The sequence below is a fragment of the Phyllosticta capitalensis genome (genome assembly GCF_038381095.1).
Source record: "Phyllosticta capitalensis strain CBS 128856 chromosome Unknown BKA78scaffold_8, whole genome shotgun sequence".
Taxonomy (NCBI): Eukaryota; Fungi; Ascomycota; class Dothideomycetes; order Botryosphaeriales; family Phyllostictaceae; genus Phyllosticta; species Phyllosticta capitalensis.
In genome coordinates, this window is record NW_027117446.1 from 640,924 (window position 1) to 653,864 (window position 12,941).

General features: G+C 57.7%; 6 protein-coding genes across 6 annotated transcripts; 4 read left to right on the top strand and 2 right to left on the bottom strand.

Moving 5' to 3' along the window:
* Window positions 1-3,157: 3,157 nt before the first annotated feature.
* On the top strand, window positions 3,158-4,576 carry BKA78DRAFT_228820 (G protein-coupled glucose receptor regulating Gpa2-domain-containing protein; the record flags this gene model as incomplete). Its single annotated transcript, XM_066883737.1, has 3 exons — window positions 3,158-3,302; window positions 3,450-4,264; window positions 4,331-4,576. Coding segments are annotated over 3 exons (1,206 nt in total), but the record flags the coding sequence as incomplete, so codon positions are not given.
* A 1,026-nt stretch (window positions 4,577-5,602) lies between these two features.
* BKA78DRAFT_332590 (uncharacterized protein) lies at window positions 5,603-7,509 on the bottom strand (the record flags this gene model as incomplete). Its single annotated transcript, XM_066889996.1, has 4 exons — window positions 5,603-5,765; window positions 5,807-6,345; window positions 6,393-6,925; window positions 7,440-7,509. The coding sequence occupies 4 exons, from the start codon at window positions 7,507-7,509 to the stop codon at window positions 5,603-5,605; spliced, it is 1,305 nt and encodes a 434-aa protein (XP_066741789.1).
* Window positions 7,510-7,597: 88 nt separating this feature from the next.
* BKA78DRAFT_254242 (ATP-dependent rRNA helicase-like protein spb4) lies at window positions 7,598-9,561 on the top strand (the record flags this gene model as incomplete). The annotated part of the gene is made up of 2 exons (XM_066884886.1): window positions 7,598-7,890; window positions 7,941-9,561. The coding sequence occupies 2 exons, from the start codon at window positions 7,598-7,600 to the stop codon at window positions 9,559-9,561; spliced, it is 1,914 nt and encodes a 637-aa protein (XP_066741790.1).
* Window positions 9,562-9,716: 155 nt separating this feature from the next.
* BKA78DRAFT_173504 (uncharacterized protein) lies at window positions 9,717-10,510 on the top strand. The gene has a single exon (XM_066883291.1). It carries the CDS (start codon window positions 9,871-9,873, stop codon window positions 10,378-10,380), a length of 510 nt encoding a protein of 169 aa, XP_066741791.1. The 5' UTR covers window positions 9,717-9,870; the 3' UTR covers window positions 10,381-10,510.
* Window positions 10,511-10,639: 129 nt separating this feature from the next.
* Window positions 10,640-11,245, top strand: BKA78DRAFT_297610 (uncharacterized protein; the record flags this gene model as incomplete). The annotated part of the gene is made up of 1 exon (XM_066886793.1): window positions 10,640-11,245. The coding sequence occupies one exon, from the start codon at window positions 10,640-10,642 to the stop codon at window positions 11,243-11,245; it is 606 nt and encodes a 201-aa protein (XP_066741792.1).
* Window positions 11,246-11,544: 299 nt separating this feature from the next.
* BKA78DRAFT_297611 (uncharacterized protein) lies at window positions 11,545-12,780 on the bottom strand (the record flags this gene model as incomplete). The annotated part of the gene is made up of 1 exon (XM_066886794.1): window positions 11,545-12,780. The coding sequence occupies one exon, from the start codon at window positions 12,778-12,780 to the stop codon at window positions 11,545-11,547; it is 1,236 nt and encodes a 411-aa protein (XP_066741793.1).
* Window positions 12,781-12,941: the final 161 nt, after the last annotated feature.

Genomic DNA, 12,941 nt, shown 5'->3' on the forward strand with positions numbered 1-12,941 from the left:
TTGGCGGCCTCAATGTCAGGCCTCAGGAAGTCGTGTGGATGACAAAGTTGCCGCGTGCGAGGGCGGCCGCGCTACTCCGCGCTGTCAGCGACTCTTGGATGGGAGTACCCTGCAACACGGACTCTTCGTGCTCCTGTTCTGGTCCTCTACAGTACTACACACATCAAGAGCGATCCCTATCCTCTTTCATGAAGCCCCAATCGGCTCAATCTCCAGTGCAAGCTTCAGTTCACGGTGTGCTCACAATTTTCGCCACTTCAGCAATGGGTGACGGACATGGAAGGGCTTGAATCGAAGAGGCTCCATCCACCGTTGTTCAAAAAAAGTATTCCCTGTCTGGTATAAGGTTGAAGCCGCGTCTCACGCTTGAAACTTGCCCAGAAAGAGCTGAAACACCATCACAGCTGCCAAAATCTTCCTCCTTGTTAGCCGCACTACCCTCGCGACAATTTTCGACCGAGCTCGGGTCTAAAGGTACCAAGTAATTGCCGGAGAAGAAGGCCATCTTCAACCATGATGGGTCTCGACGCAGCTTCGCAAAAATACCGTGGCTGCTTTGCATTCACGACCATTTTATTCCAAATTTTCGGCCACTAAATACCTCCCTCAACAGTACACAGAAACCCATGGCTGATCATCAACAACGCACTAGTGCCCAACAACGATGCTAGAGAGAAGGCAAGATATCAGCAGACCGAATTTTGTCCCATCTGATAATCTATCATGCTCACACTCGAAGTGTAACACCAACGGTGCAGCTCCTCTCCTAAACCTTTTCAGTGACGCCGGAGTCACCCACGCCGAGCGACCATCTTCTCTAGTGGTCACATCAGCATCACCATCCCGCATTTGTGCATCGGGCTTGCAAACTATGCCATGTTTCGCTTGATCCGGATTGGCCGCTTTCTACCAAACGTCAACGCTGTGCTCCAAGCGCCGATCAGCTCGAAGGAGACCAGAACGAGATGCCGCAAGCACGTCACCAATACGCGGTCTTTGGGTGCAAGTGAACTGCATTTTGGAGCCGAATATATGCAATTTGGTCGTGCACCGAGGCATCGACGCAGGTCTTGATTGGAATTCATCTAGTCTCGCAATGCAATCTCGACTTAAACAACTCATCCACTCCGGCGGGACTCGCGACATAGTGTTTAAGCACTCGGCAGTCGGCAAGCATTGCAACTCCTCAGCCAGCGTCGCAGACATCCAGCTTTTCAAAAACTTAGCATCTTCAAGCCGCACGGCGCCACAAAGCTTTCTGAGACTGACTCTACACGCGCAAACCGACTCAGTTGCGCTTCTAGAACACGCACGCCACAGCTTCTCGAAGCCTCAGGCATCTCACAAAAACTGCCTTCCGTCGCAGCCAGCCGCAGCGCCCAGACTCAGCGCATAACGCAAAATGGCAGGTTGGGCGTCAGCGGCCAGCTCACACAAGTTGGTTTGCACGCAGCAGTGGATTAAGCACTGAAGCCCCTGGACGGCCAAGATTTCGGCGATGGTAGCTCCGACCGGCTCTGTGTTCTTCTCCACATCCTTGTCTTTTTTCTGGTGTGAGTGAAATTGTTTCGGTCAGGCGCTAGCAAATCAGCTCATCGCGAGGAGTGAGGACGATGTGATGCTAGGAACGAGGATGGAGTGGTCGACGAATACGACGCTTTTGAGCTTGAGTGCAGTGTCATCAGCGGACATGGTAGAGCTCCGTTCACCTATCTACTCACCTTATGCTGCAGGGACAAAGCAGATTTCGGCACCTGATACCTAGTTACCTTGTCGTCGGCAAGTGGAAGAAACCACTCTGCATAAACATGCGCTGAGAGGACCAATCAGCACCCAGTCAAAGTAGATCAACTGTCACTGCACTTCGCCATCTCAGTCCAAAACACTATTTCAGACATCTCCAATCGCTACATCTCTTCCACAATCAAGCGCAGCAACTGTACACACCACGCGAAAACCGCAACTCTATCCCTACCTTACTCATCGGCCAAGGTTGCTACCAGACCAGTCATCCCAGCTCGCCCATCAATTAAACTTCCGAACCTTGTCCCAATCTCCCCGCCCGCGACCCGCTGGTTTTCCAACAGTCTTCTCTTTCCAGCACACCCTGATTTTGTCTATCACAACGTTACGTTCTGCTTGCTTGCGCGCTAACAGCTAGTGGGTAATTCAATCCACACCTCAGCTCGCGGGAATTTCCACCGATCAGCAAACCTGCCGTGCTATGGCAGACCTAAGGAAGAGCAAGAGAAGGACTATGTATATGACAAGACTGGGATGCCACTGTTACAGCCCAGCAGCACCCCGTGTCGCACTAGGGGTCCACCAGGTGGCGCAGCGAGCGTGGAGCGGACCTCGCTCATTCTCTTGCTCGGTCTCGGTCACAACCATAAGGTGGTGTCTTTGCATGTATGTACAACTGCCGACACTGCCCAAGCACGCACAAGACTTGGTACCTGTATCGTAGCACTCGGCGCGCGAAAACTGCTGGCGATGACGCTGCATATTTTTCTGGGAAGACTCGCCATCCCTGTCCATCAAGAAGGCTGCATGCAATACATGCCAGAACGGTCTCGCTTCCATAAAGCACCCATCCATGAAACATCCATGCCAGGCGCACCTTTCTGCTGCTGCTGCTGCTGCTGGGCTGGGCGGCCGCCGCGGCAAAACCCCTCCCTCCTCGCTTCTTCCCTTCCTTCCCCGTTGCAGGAACCTAGGCAGTGCGGACGGATGAGGGGAGGGCGTATGCACCTAGCGTATGTGAGAGGTGGCGGGCAGGTGTAGCGGGTAGACACGCGGTATATCAAAATGCGGCAACCCTCCTCCACACTCTCCTTGGTAGGCACTCGTCTCGCCATTTCTCTCTGCTATTGTGCAAGAGTAGACAACTCACACCGGCGCCGTCTTCCCCTGACAATCCTCATCATCACCACCACCAACTCCACCGTCCATCCTGTCCTTCTGCTCGCTCGTCCCCCCGTCTTTGCGCCATCAAAGGACCAGCAGCATCGCCGCGACCAGTTCGAGCTAGTCATGGCGGACGTCGCCTCGTCGCACTCGTCGCCAGTGGTGTCCTTCTCGTCGTCGTCGTCTCATGGCCACCTCCACTACCAACCAAAACGCTCTATCGCCACCGCAGCACCCTCCGCCCCCGAAATTCGACCCCCGCATCGCGGTGCCCACGCTCGTTGGTAGCTTGCTGAGCTGCGTCGCCACCAGTGCGGTGCTCGTGTGCTACGTGCTGTACAAGGGGCAGCAGCGGTCGTTCAGGCATGCGCTTGTTTTCAACCTCGCGTTGGCCGGTGAGTTCTCTCTCTCTGCCCACCCACCCAATTGAAAGAGTGTAGGGATGGCAACAGAAAGCCCGGAGAGAAAATACAACGGGACAAGAGAGTGGACTTGGCAGTCGCAGTAGCATGTTAACTGACACACCGCAACCACGCCTGTAGAATTCGTCAACACGCTCAACAACTCCATCAGCGGGTCCCTCAAAGTCGCCACGCGGGGCAACCTCTCGCCCGGCTTCCTGTGCAGCCTCAACGGCTTCATCGGGCAACTCAGCATCCAAGCGGCCGACTTCAGCATCCTCGCCATCGCGCTCGTCACTCTACTCACCGTCAAGCACTTTGCCTACCTCCCGCGCGCATCGTGGGGCAAGAAGCTGGCCATCTGCTTGTCAGTGTACATCGTGCCCGTCGTGACGGCAACTGTCAGCGTCAGTCTGGGTGTCATGGCGCCCGTCAGCGGCAACTGGTGCTGGATCACCGAGGACAAGACGGCGCTGCGGTACGCGCTGGGGCACGGGTGGCGGTTCGCGGTCATTTTCTCCACCATGTTCATCTACATCTACCTCGCGGCCTACATGCGCAAGAACTTCTTCAGCAGCTACCTCAGCGACAGCGACGGCTCTGGATCGCTCGAATACCCGTCCCACTCCAATGGTCCGAGCCAGCGTGACGAGGAGGAGGGCGACGGCACGACGCAGCAGGCGACCGACTCGCAGATCGAACTCGCCAATATCCTGAAGAATCCCGCGGCGATTGAGCGCGATGACTCGCCCCTCCGCGGCGAGCTGCCCTACCGGCAGCCGTTTTCAAACGCCGCCAGCGCCGTGCCGTCCATGGTGCCGCCCCCACACCACCACCACCACCACCAATCGCACTCGCACCCTCACAACCACCACTCGCACTCCCGGACGACGTCGCGCCGGCCCTCCGCCGCGCCGCCCGACATCCTCAGCAACCCGTTCCCGGCCAACGAAGCCGTGCCGAGCGACGGGTCGCGAACGTCTGCACCCCCACCGCCCACCGTGCTGTCGGGCGCGGCGCAGTCGCGCAAGGTGGAGCGCGAGGTCAAGCGCATGATGATGCTCAACGCGTACCCGGTCCTCTACGTGCTGCTGTGGATCCCCGGCGCCGTGAACCGGTTCGTCGAGGCCAGCGGGCACAAGGTCAAGTGGCTGGCGATAGCGCAGAGTAGCACGCAGTATGTGGGCTTGGCGAATGCGCTGACGTATGGGTTTAATGAGCATCTGTGGAGGAGGATCAGGGGCGATGTGAGGGGTTGGTTTCGACGGGGGAAGGGCTGAGAGAATTCGAAGCGGATGGGAGGGGTTGGTGGAAAAGCGCAGGCGCTGTTTGCTGTCGTGAAGAGGGAGTTGAGCGTTGTTGTGAGGTGCTGGCACTCGATCGTTTTGCATGATACCCCTTTCTTTCATATTTTTTATCTGACGGGCCATCCCCTTGTGAATCTTCCATGGTAGTTAGTAAATGGATTGAGATCCATCGAGAAAAAATGCGGCTGACAGGAGAGGGACTGACATGAGGATAAACTCCATGACCCCTTAACCCCTGCCCCAACGGCTTCCAAGTTGTGCCGTTTCCTACGCTTTTCCACGCTCCAAAGCTCTTTTCATCTAAGCCGTATCACGAAGCCTGTCACCTAAATAACCTTAGTAAACATCCGCACAAGAATATCTACCGAGCGCCAGCTTCGACATCAAGGTTAGGCACAAGCTCAAGCGCGCGCGCCGTTCGGCATCCGCAAAAAGCTTAGACATTAAGCATGTTGCTCTCTAAGTTGGGGGAGATCTGAGATGTGAGACAAAAACAAGCGACAATGACTCGGGAGAAGAAAGTTTGTGTATTGACTTTACAATGATGACGTCGTCGAGACAAGGGAAAAACGCGAAAGAGTTGGGAGTGACTTGACCGAACGCGCAAAATGCGCAACAAATGGCGGAAAACGACAGACGAGGGCGGCGGTTTTTCGCGCGCGCAAGGCATGGGGAGGTATCATGGACGGGGCGCGTGGAGCGCGCGAAACGAGGAAAACAAAACAGACGACCGAGGCGGCGCATGCGGAGGATGTCCAAGTTGCTCTTGTCGTGATCCAAGCTCTTTGTTGCCGTCATTGCTTGCCTCGCGCAGCCAGCCTCGCGTCGTTCCAGGAACAAATTGGTCGAAACCGCCTGTAGTAGAAGCCCCAAACGCCATGGAATTCTTCGCTCTATGTGGCAGCCATTCCCCAATCTTGCATGCATCTGATCTGATAATCGCGTCTCTTCTTGAATGTGCATGGCGTCGCGTGCGTCGCGTCCGCCTCATGCCGAACCAAAGACCTTGAGGAAACCCCACAGCCCGCACGCGCAGAGCACGGGGATCGTGACGTTGTCGTCCCACCCAAAAATATCCACAGCCTCGCTCGCGCTCGCCACCACGCCCGACACCAGGCCCCGAGCGCGAGGCCACCCCCAATCGATCCAGCTTGTTCTTCTCCCCATCCCAGGGCGCCTTTAATCGCCGACGGCAGCCCCAAACGGCCCTGAAACGCAAAAGCAAACTCGCCGCTGTCGACGCCCGGCTCGCCAGCCTGCACGCGCGGTGCTATCCAGCCGTAAAACAGGGCCGCGGTGACAACGCCCGTCAACAGTGCCGCCAGACTGCCCGCCGCGCTCTTGCCGCGCCGGATCTGCGGTGTGTATTTTCCCCAGCGACGGCCGGCTGTCGAGGCTGCCGTGTCGCACCACGAGAGCAGCATCACGGCCATGACACCGACATCCTTGGGGAACCAGCACAGCGCCGTCCATGTGCCGAGCAGGTACCATATGACGCCGTTCCAGCCGTCGACTTCCGACTCGCGCATGAGCGCGCCCAGGCAGCGGATGTAGAAGCGGTTGAAGGCGGAGAAGCGATGGCGCAAAAAGTCTACGGACGCGATGGGGATCAAGAGGCCGAGTAGGACGGGGTGTATGGACGAAGTCTGTGTTCCGCTGGTGTAGAGCCCGAGGGTCAGGAAGCCAATTGAGGTATGGAGGATCTTTCGGGGGATTTCATGGCGGTGGATCTGGGTCGCGTTAGACATGTAGGGTTGTTGGTCGCAAAGAAACTCACAAATGACCGCCATTCTTGGTGTATCGGTATCAGGCCAAGCGGACTGGGACTTCGGCTGAGGCTGCGCCAATACTCTTTGTTCGATTGTGCGTCGTTCGGAGATAGATGGCCGTTTGTGTGACCGTTTGGCGCAGCTAGAGTGTCCTTGTTGCGCGGCTTGGTCGCAGTTTCTTGTTTGGTGGTTAATGGCTTGACGGCTGGCCGCTTTTTCATAGGACTCCGGCTGCGGGCTCTCGGTCGTCTGCCCAGCTCGTCAGAACCAGAGCTGCTCTGGTCGTCGAGCTCATTGATGGGAGGAGTAGGCGGAGGTTGGCCGGCGTTGACGCGCTTTGCTGCCGAACGCGTAAAGTAGCCGCTGGACGACATGTTGGACTCGGAGGGAGTGGGTGACGGGCTTATGACGCGCGGTGTCCTCGGCACCTGGGCTTGAGCGGAGACGGCCATGGCGGGATACCAAGTAAGAGAAAAGGGCGGGAGGAGCGGAGAGGAGAGACAACCGGATATCGTGGAGTGGGCGTTGGACCAGAGGGCGGCTACGAGGGAGTAGAAGTCGGTCGATGGTAGGCGGCCGCGGAGCAGGGTCTCGTCGCGAGGGTCTCGTGCGCCAGGATTGAGTTGGTCTAGGTGGAGGAGAGTGTGGGAGGATTTTGGACGGCGGGAGGCTTGTGCATGTTCTGGGTGGGAAGCGGACGCTGCCAGGGTGGAATTTTGGAGGACGGAAATGGTGAAGGACGGGGGCCGCGGCTGTGCTGGAGCTGATGGTGGTAGAACGATGCAGAGTTGCTGACTTGATTTTTCGACTCGAGCGGTTAGGTTACAGTCTCTGGCGTCAAGCCTGGCCCGCCCTCGCTCGCTCGCTCGCCTGTCACTCCCGTCGGCCTGTCACCCATGCCATCACTATGCAGTACAAGCATTGCAAGGCCCCAGAATTCCTCGCGTCCGCCACTCCGCCGTCTTCCACCGTCATCCGCCTTCCGGCCTCCCGGTCTTATCTCCCTCTTCCATCGTGCTGCGCTGTTCGGCCACGGGACCGCGACTTGCCGCTACCGTATGCCATGACCGTGCGCCTCAATTTCACGTGCGCCGCCGTCCGGGGTGCAAGCGTCACGCGAGTCATGCTTATCGATAGCCCTTGATTTTTCGCGACGCGCCAACCACGCTCTCCCAAAGTGTAGCTTCATCTAACCATCCTCTCATCCTTCGCCATGGCTCCAGAAAAGCCCGACAAGTCCAAGAATGCGCGCGCCTGGGCCGACCTCACCCCCAGCCTCTCGCCATGGATCCTCGACGCCGTCTCCAGCATGGGCTTCGACCGCATGACGCCCGTCCAGGCTAGCACCATCCCACTGTTCATGGGATACAAGGACGTTGTCGTCGAGGCCGTCACTGGTAGTGGAAAGACGCTGGCCTTTTTGATCCCCGTCATCGAGCGACTCTTGCGCCTCGACGAGCCCATCAAGAAGAACCATGTCGGCGCCATCATTGTCTCGCCTACTAGGTACTGCCCTTGTCCCCCCTAGGTCCTCTTCGCGACTAACCACCTTGCAGAGAATTGGCTTCGCAAATACACTCTGTTCTCCTATCCCTCCTCCAATTTCATGCCCCCTCTGCCGCCGCATTACGACCGCCACAAGAAGACTCCGAGGGCGACGAACCCAAGCCCACCTTTCCCTCCTCGACTCTCAAAATCGTACCACAACTTCTCCTCGGAGGCAGCACGACTCCCGCCCAAGACTTGAGCACTTTTCTCAAAATCTCCCCCAACGTCCTCATCGCCACCCCCGGCCGTCTTCTCGAGCTCCTTTCCTCCCAGCACGTACACTGCCCACAATCTTCGTTTGAAGTACTGGTTCTCGACGAGGCAGACAGATTGCTGGACTTGGGCTTCAAAGATGACTTGCAGAGAATTCTTCAAAGGCTGCCAAAGCAGCGTCGGACAGGACTCTTTAGCGCCAGCGTGAGCGAGGCTGTCTCTGAAATTGTCCGCGTTGGCCTCCGCAATCCCGTTCGCATTGCCGTCAGGGTCAAGTCCGCGTCTGGAGCGCTCGACAAGAAGACGCCGGCTTCCTTGCAAATGACCTATCTCCTTATGCCTCCATCCCACAAGATACCAGCCATCGCGAAGCTACTGGCAACTCTTTCTCCGACCCCGCAGAGGGCCATTATATTCCAGTCCACCTGCGCTGGTGTAGATTATTTCCAACACGTTCTACCCGCATTATTAACATCTCACACAATCGTACCTCTGCACGGCAAGCATCCTCCAAATGTTCGCGAGAAGAATTTCCGCAAATTCACAGAATCCGTCACCCCAACCCTGTTGCTCACCACCGATGTCGCGGCTCGAGGATTGGACATTCCATCGGTAGATCTTGTCATTCAAGTCGACCCGCCATCAGACCCCAAGACCTTTATTCATCGCTGTGGTCGCGCAGGGAGAGCAGGAAGACGAGGACTGGCCGTCACATTACTGAGTCGGGGGACACACGAGGAGGACTACGTCCCTTTTCTATCTGTTAGACAAACGCCAGTCGTACCCTTAACAACACCCGACATCCAAGTATCGGACGACGAGGCAGCAGAGGCGACTAAGACGATTCGCGACATACTCCTAGACGACCGCGCGATCCACGACAAAGCGCAACGCGCCTTTGTCAGTTGGGTGCAAGCGTACAGCAAACACACGGCCAGCAGCATCTTCCGAGTCAAGGAAATCGACTGGCGGCAGCAGGCAGACGCGTGGGGACTCCTCCGGCTGCCCAAGATGCCCGAGCTCAAGAACTGGGACGGCGACAAGCGACTCGGCCTGCAGATCGACTGGGACGCGTTCAAGTACAAGGACAAGGTGCGCGAGAAGAGACGGCTGGAAGACGAGCAGAAGCACCGCGAGGAGCTTGCCAGCGGAGACGCGAGGGACGAACACGCCGACAAGAAGAGAAAAAGCGGCAGGGAGAATGCGTGGAGTGAGCAAAAGGAGGCCAAGGAGACGCGGGAGAAACGCAGGGAGAAACGCCACAAGAAGATGGATGCGAAGCGCAAGGAGAAGATGACGGATGAGGAAAAGAAGGATCATGAGAATTTGCAGCAGATGATTTCGACGGTCAGGGAGCAGACCAAAAAGAAGGCGGACGAGGACGACGAGGACGAGTGGAATGGGTTCGACGATTGAAGTCGCGGCGTTGCGTATGTTGCATCATCACCGGTGTTCAGGAAAAGTCGGTTGTCATTATTGTTTTGGGTCAGCGATACCCTTTGTTCTCATTGCTTTGGGGCCAGGAAATTGAGATCTTTTTTCTGTCACCAACGACGACATTTGGACGACCCATTCGAGCCTCACAGGTTCCCCCCTAACAACTCTTGAACGTCGTCAGCTGAACAGTGCGGAAGAAAGTTGTTCATTAGGTATTTCGCAAACCCAAGACTTCGCCTTACAATCACCCAATTATCTCAGTACATGGTACAATACGCATGAAAAGCCATGGCTGATGAAAGTTTTCGGAAGAGAGGGGATTCCGAAATCATCCCCATGAAGTCGAGCTCCGAGACGTCCTGTCCCGGTTCGGCTAGGCGGCAGGCCTTTCCCTGTTCGGACGGCGGCTCGGATCGCCGCCCTGGCTGGACTTCTGCAGGGATGGCGCACGTCTGGGAAGCTCCCGCAGTGGTCATCACCTCAGCCCACCCAATCCCGTCAGCTCCAGCTCAACCAGGCGGGGGAGCTTGGAGCTTCAGCCGCTCGTTGCTTGCCGATGTGGCTGGCTTCTTGGGCGCTGGTCGAGTGTGTTGTCATGGGCGAAGATTGGAGGAGAAGAGATGGAGGCAAAGAGAGAGGAAGAATACTGGGTGGAGAAGCGAGACGAAGAGGGAGACAAAAGAGACGACACGACGGAGCGGGACTCGGCACCGCCGTTGCTGCAGCGCTGCATACGTCTCACGTAGGAGAAGGCTTCGACGGACTGACGGCGCCACTTACCTACCTACATGCAGCTAAGGTGGGCTACGCTTGGGTGGCTGCTGACTGACTTGGACCCCATTTTCTCTTTCCTCCTCCTCCGCTCTCACTTTACATCTTTCTACAATTTCTTTGACCGAGGGGATTTTCTTGCACGACTTTTCTATTTCGTTGCTGTCGTGTCGCAACATTTGGTCCGTCCATGTGAAAAGGGCAAACAATATTTCCCACACGCAAACCAAACCACAACCCCACACCACCACCCACCACCACCACCAAACCCAACAACACCAACAACATGGCCACAATCGACACGTCCCCGCCGCTCCTCCCACCCGGCCGCATCCTGCTAACGCTCGTGGCGCTGATGACGAGCACGGCCTGCTACATTGCCGATTGGAACGAGTCGCACATCTACAACCACACGTGGCCCGGCCACGCCAAGTTCCACAACGGGCAGACCATGTCCATGGGGCTGCTGCTCGGCGTCGCCGCGCTGTACTACATCTACCGCGAGCCGTTGCGCGTGGATTTGCCTCCTCCTGCGCCCTTATCGTCGTCTACCGCTACAACAACAACGACCGTCAAGGCGCAAGCCCTCTCAGCCAACCGCGACAGCGCCGTCGCAGACCCGCACACCCTCGCGCACCTGCAGCACCTGCGCCAGCGCGCCGCGCTCGCCAACCTCAACACCGTCGCCCTGCTCAACTCGCTGTACTGGATCACGCAGCTGAGCGCGCACTGGTACCCGCAGGTGACGGCTTTTGACCCCGTCCCCGGCAGCGCGCGGTTTGGAGAGCATCAGGACCCGCATTTGCAGAAGAAGTTGGATGTGAGTTTTTTTGCCGTCACGGCGGCCGGCTGGTGGTTGGAGAGGAGGAGGATTGGGAGGGGGGATTTTTGAAGGAAGGAGGGAGTGGGAGGGTTGTGTGGGGGATATTGGATGGTGTGGAAGCGATGGTTTGGGGAGTGGGCTGTTTGTTGCACGTCAGCTACGTCTAATTTTGGCGATTGGATTAACAGAGGGATTGAAGAGGGCTTGCGTCAAGTCGTCTTGGTCGATGGATAATATATTACAAAAATGTAAATGCCAGATCTATATGTATGTACTCCAAGATGACAGAGGACACAACGCTCAAATGCTTTTTTATCTTGCGTTCACCAAAAGAAAAACGACAAGAAAGAGAAAACCAAACCGACCCACTACTTCCTCTGCTTCAATCCCTCCTTGTCCGTCTCGGTCGTGCCGTCAATCTCGAGCGTGTCAAAGTTGGCCTCGGCCGTGGCCTTGCTCACATTCTTGCCCTCGACGCTGCTCAGGTAGGCGACGGCGTCGTCCTCGAGCTGCTCGAGCAGCTTCTCGTCGAGCTCCTTCTGGCGCTTCTGCTTCTCGGCCTTGTCCTTTTGCGCGCCGAGGCGCATGCGGAGGAAGGTGGAGAGCAGGCCGGCGACGCCCGCGCCGACCAGCATGATGTTGTTCTTTGCGTGGTGCGGGATGAGGACGGCGTGGCACTGGGGCGGGAAGGAGGCGTCGAAGTTGTCCGGGTGCTGCCAGCGCTCGAGGCAGCCCTCGTACGTGTTCATGACGGCCGTGTGCAGCTTGTTGACGCGGCACGCCGTCGTCTTGCACGTCACAAAGTACTGGTCCCAGCCGGCGTAGCGGTCGTGCGCCTTGTGGATCCAGTCGAGCCCCTGCGGCGCCCACGTAAAGTGCTTCTGCTCGCCCGGGTGGATCCAGTCCTCGGCGTGCTCGAACGGGTAGCTCTCGTCGGCGCTGACGGCGCTCTGCTGCAGCCGCAGGATGCTGTTGGTCGGGCGCCGCGAGTAGCTGAGGCGGAAGCCGGCCGGCGAGGCGGGCGTGATGGGCCCCGCTGGTCCCTCGAGCGATGTAATGTTGTAGACGACGCCCTTGACGTCGTGGGTGCTGTTCTTGACCAGCGTGTGGACGCTGATGCTGCCCTTGAGCCCGACGACCTCGGGCTCGTAGCTGGCCGCGTCCAGAAGCTTGCCGTCGCTGTCGTAGAGCGAGGGCGAGAAGAGGCGGACCGCACTCAACAAATTGCCGCCTGGAACCTCCTTGCCGCCTCTTATGCCCGACTCCTCGGTCGAGATGACGGGCAGGTCGTCGTCGAGGACGGTGAAGCCGTTGATCTGGGCGCCGTTGTCGCCGTCGAGGCCCAGGTGGCGGGTGATGCGGACGTCGAATTCGAGAAGGCCGTCGACATTCTTCTTATGGTTCTTCGGGTCCTCGGGGAAGCACTGCGAGCAGGCAATGGGGAACTGCAGATGCGTGAAGCCGTTGTTGCCGTGGGATGAGACGCGGATGGGGACCTGGTCGAGGGGGCGCTGCTCGTGGGGGTCGATGAGCGGCTCAGGGACGGCGGCAAGCGCGGGACCCGCGAGTGCGAGGGCACCGGCGAAGATGGAGGCTCTCCGCATGGCTGGACGATGAATGGTGTGGAGTTGGTGTTGGGGACAGGAGAGCACACTTTTATCACGGGCACAGCGGTCAAAAGGGCGAATCGGAGTTAAGGCTGCTCTTCAGGGTCTGTGGCTAGGGGATCCTTCCATCCGCCTTGCAGCTTGGCGTGGCGTCATTT

What these genes read in the sequence shown, in the direction of transcription:
- BKA78DRAFT_173504 (XM_066883291.1), top strand. Translation starts at nt 9,871, where the DNA reads ATGGCTGATGAAAGTTTTCGGAAGAGAGGGGATTCCGAAATCATCCCC.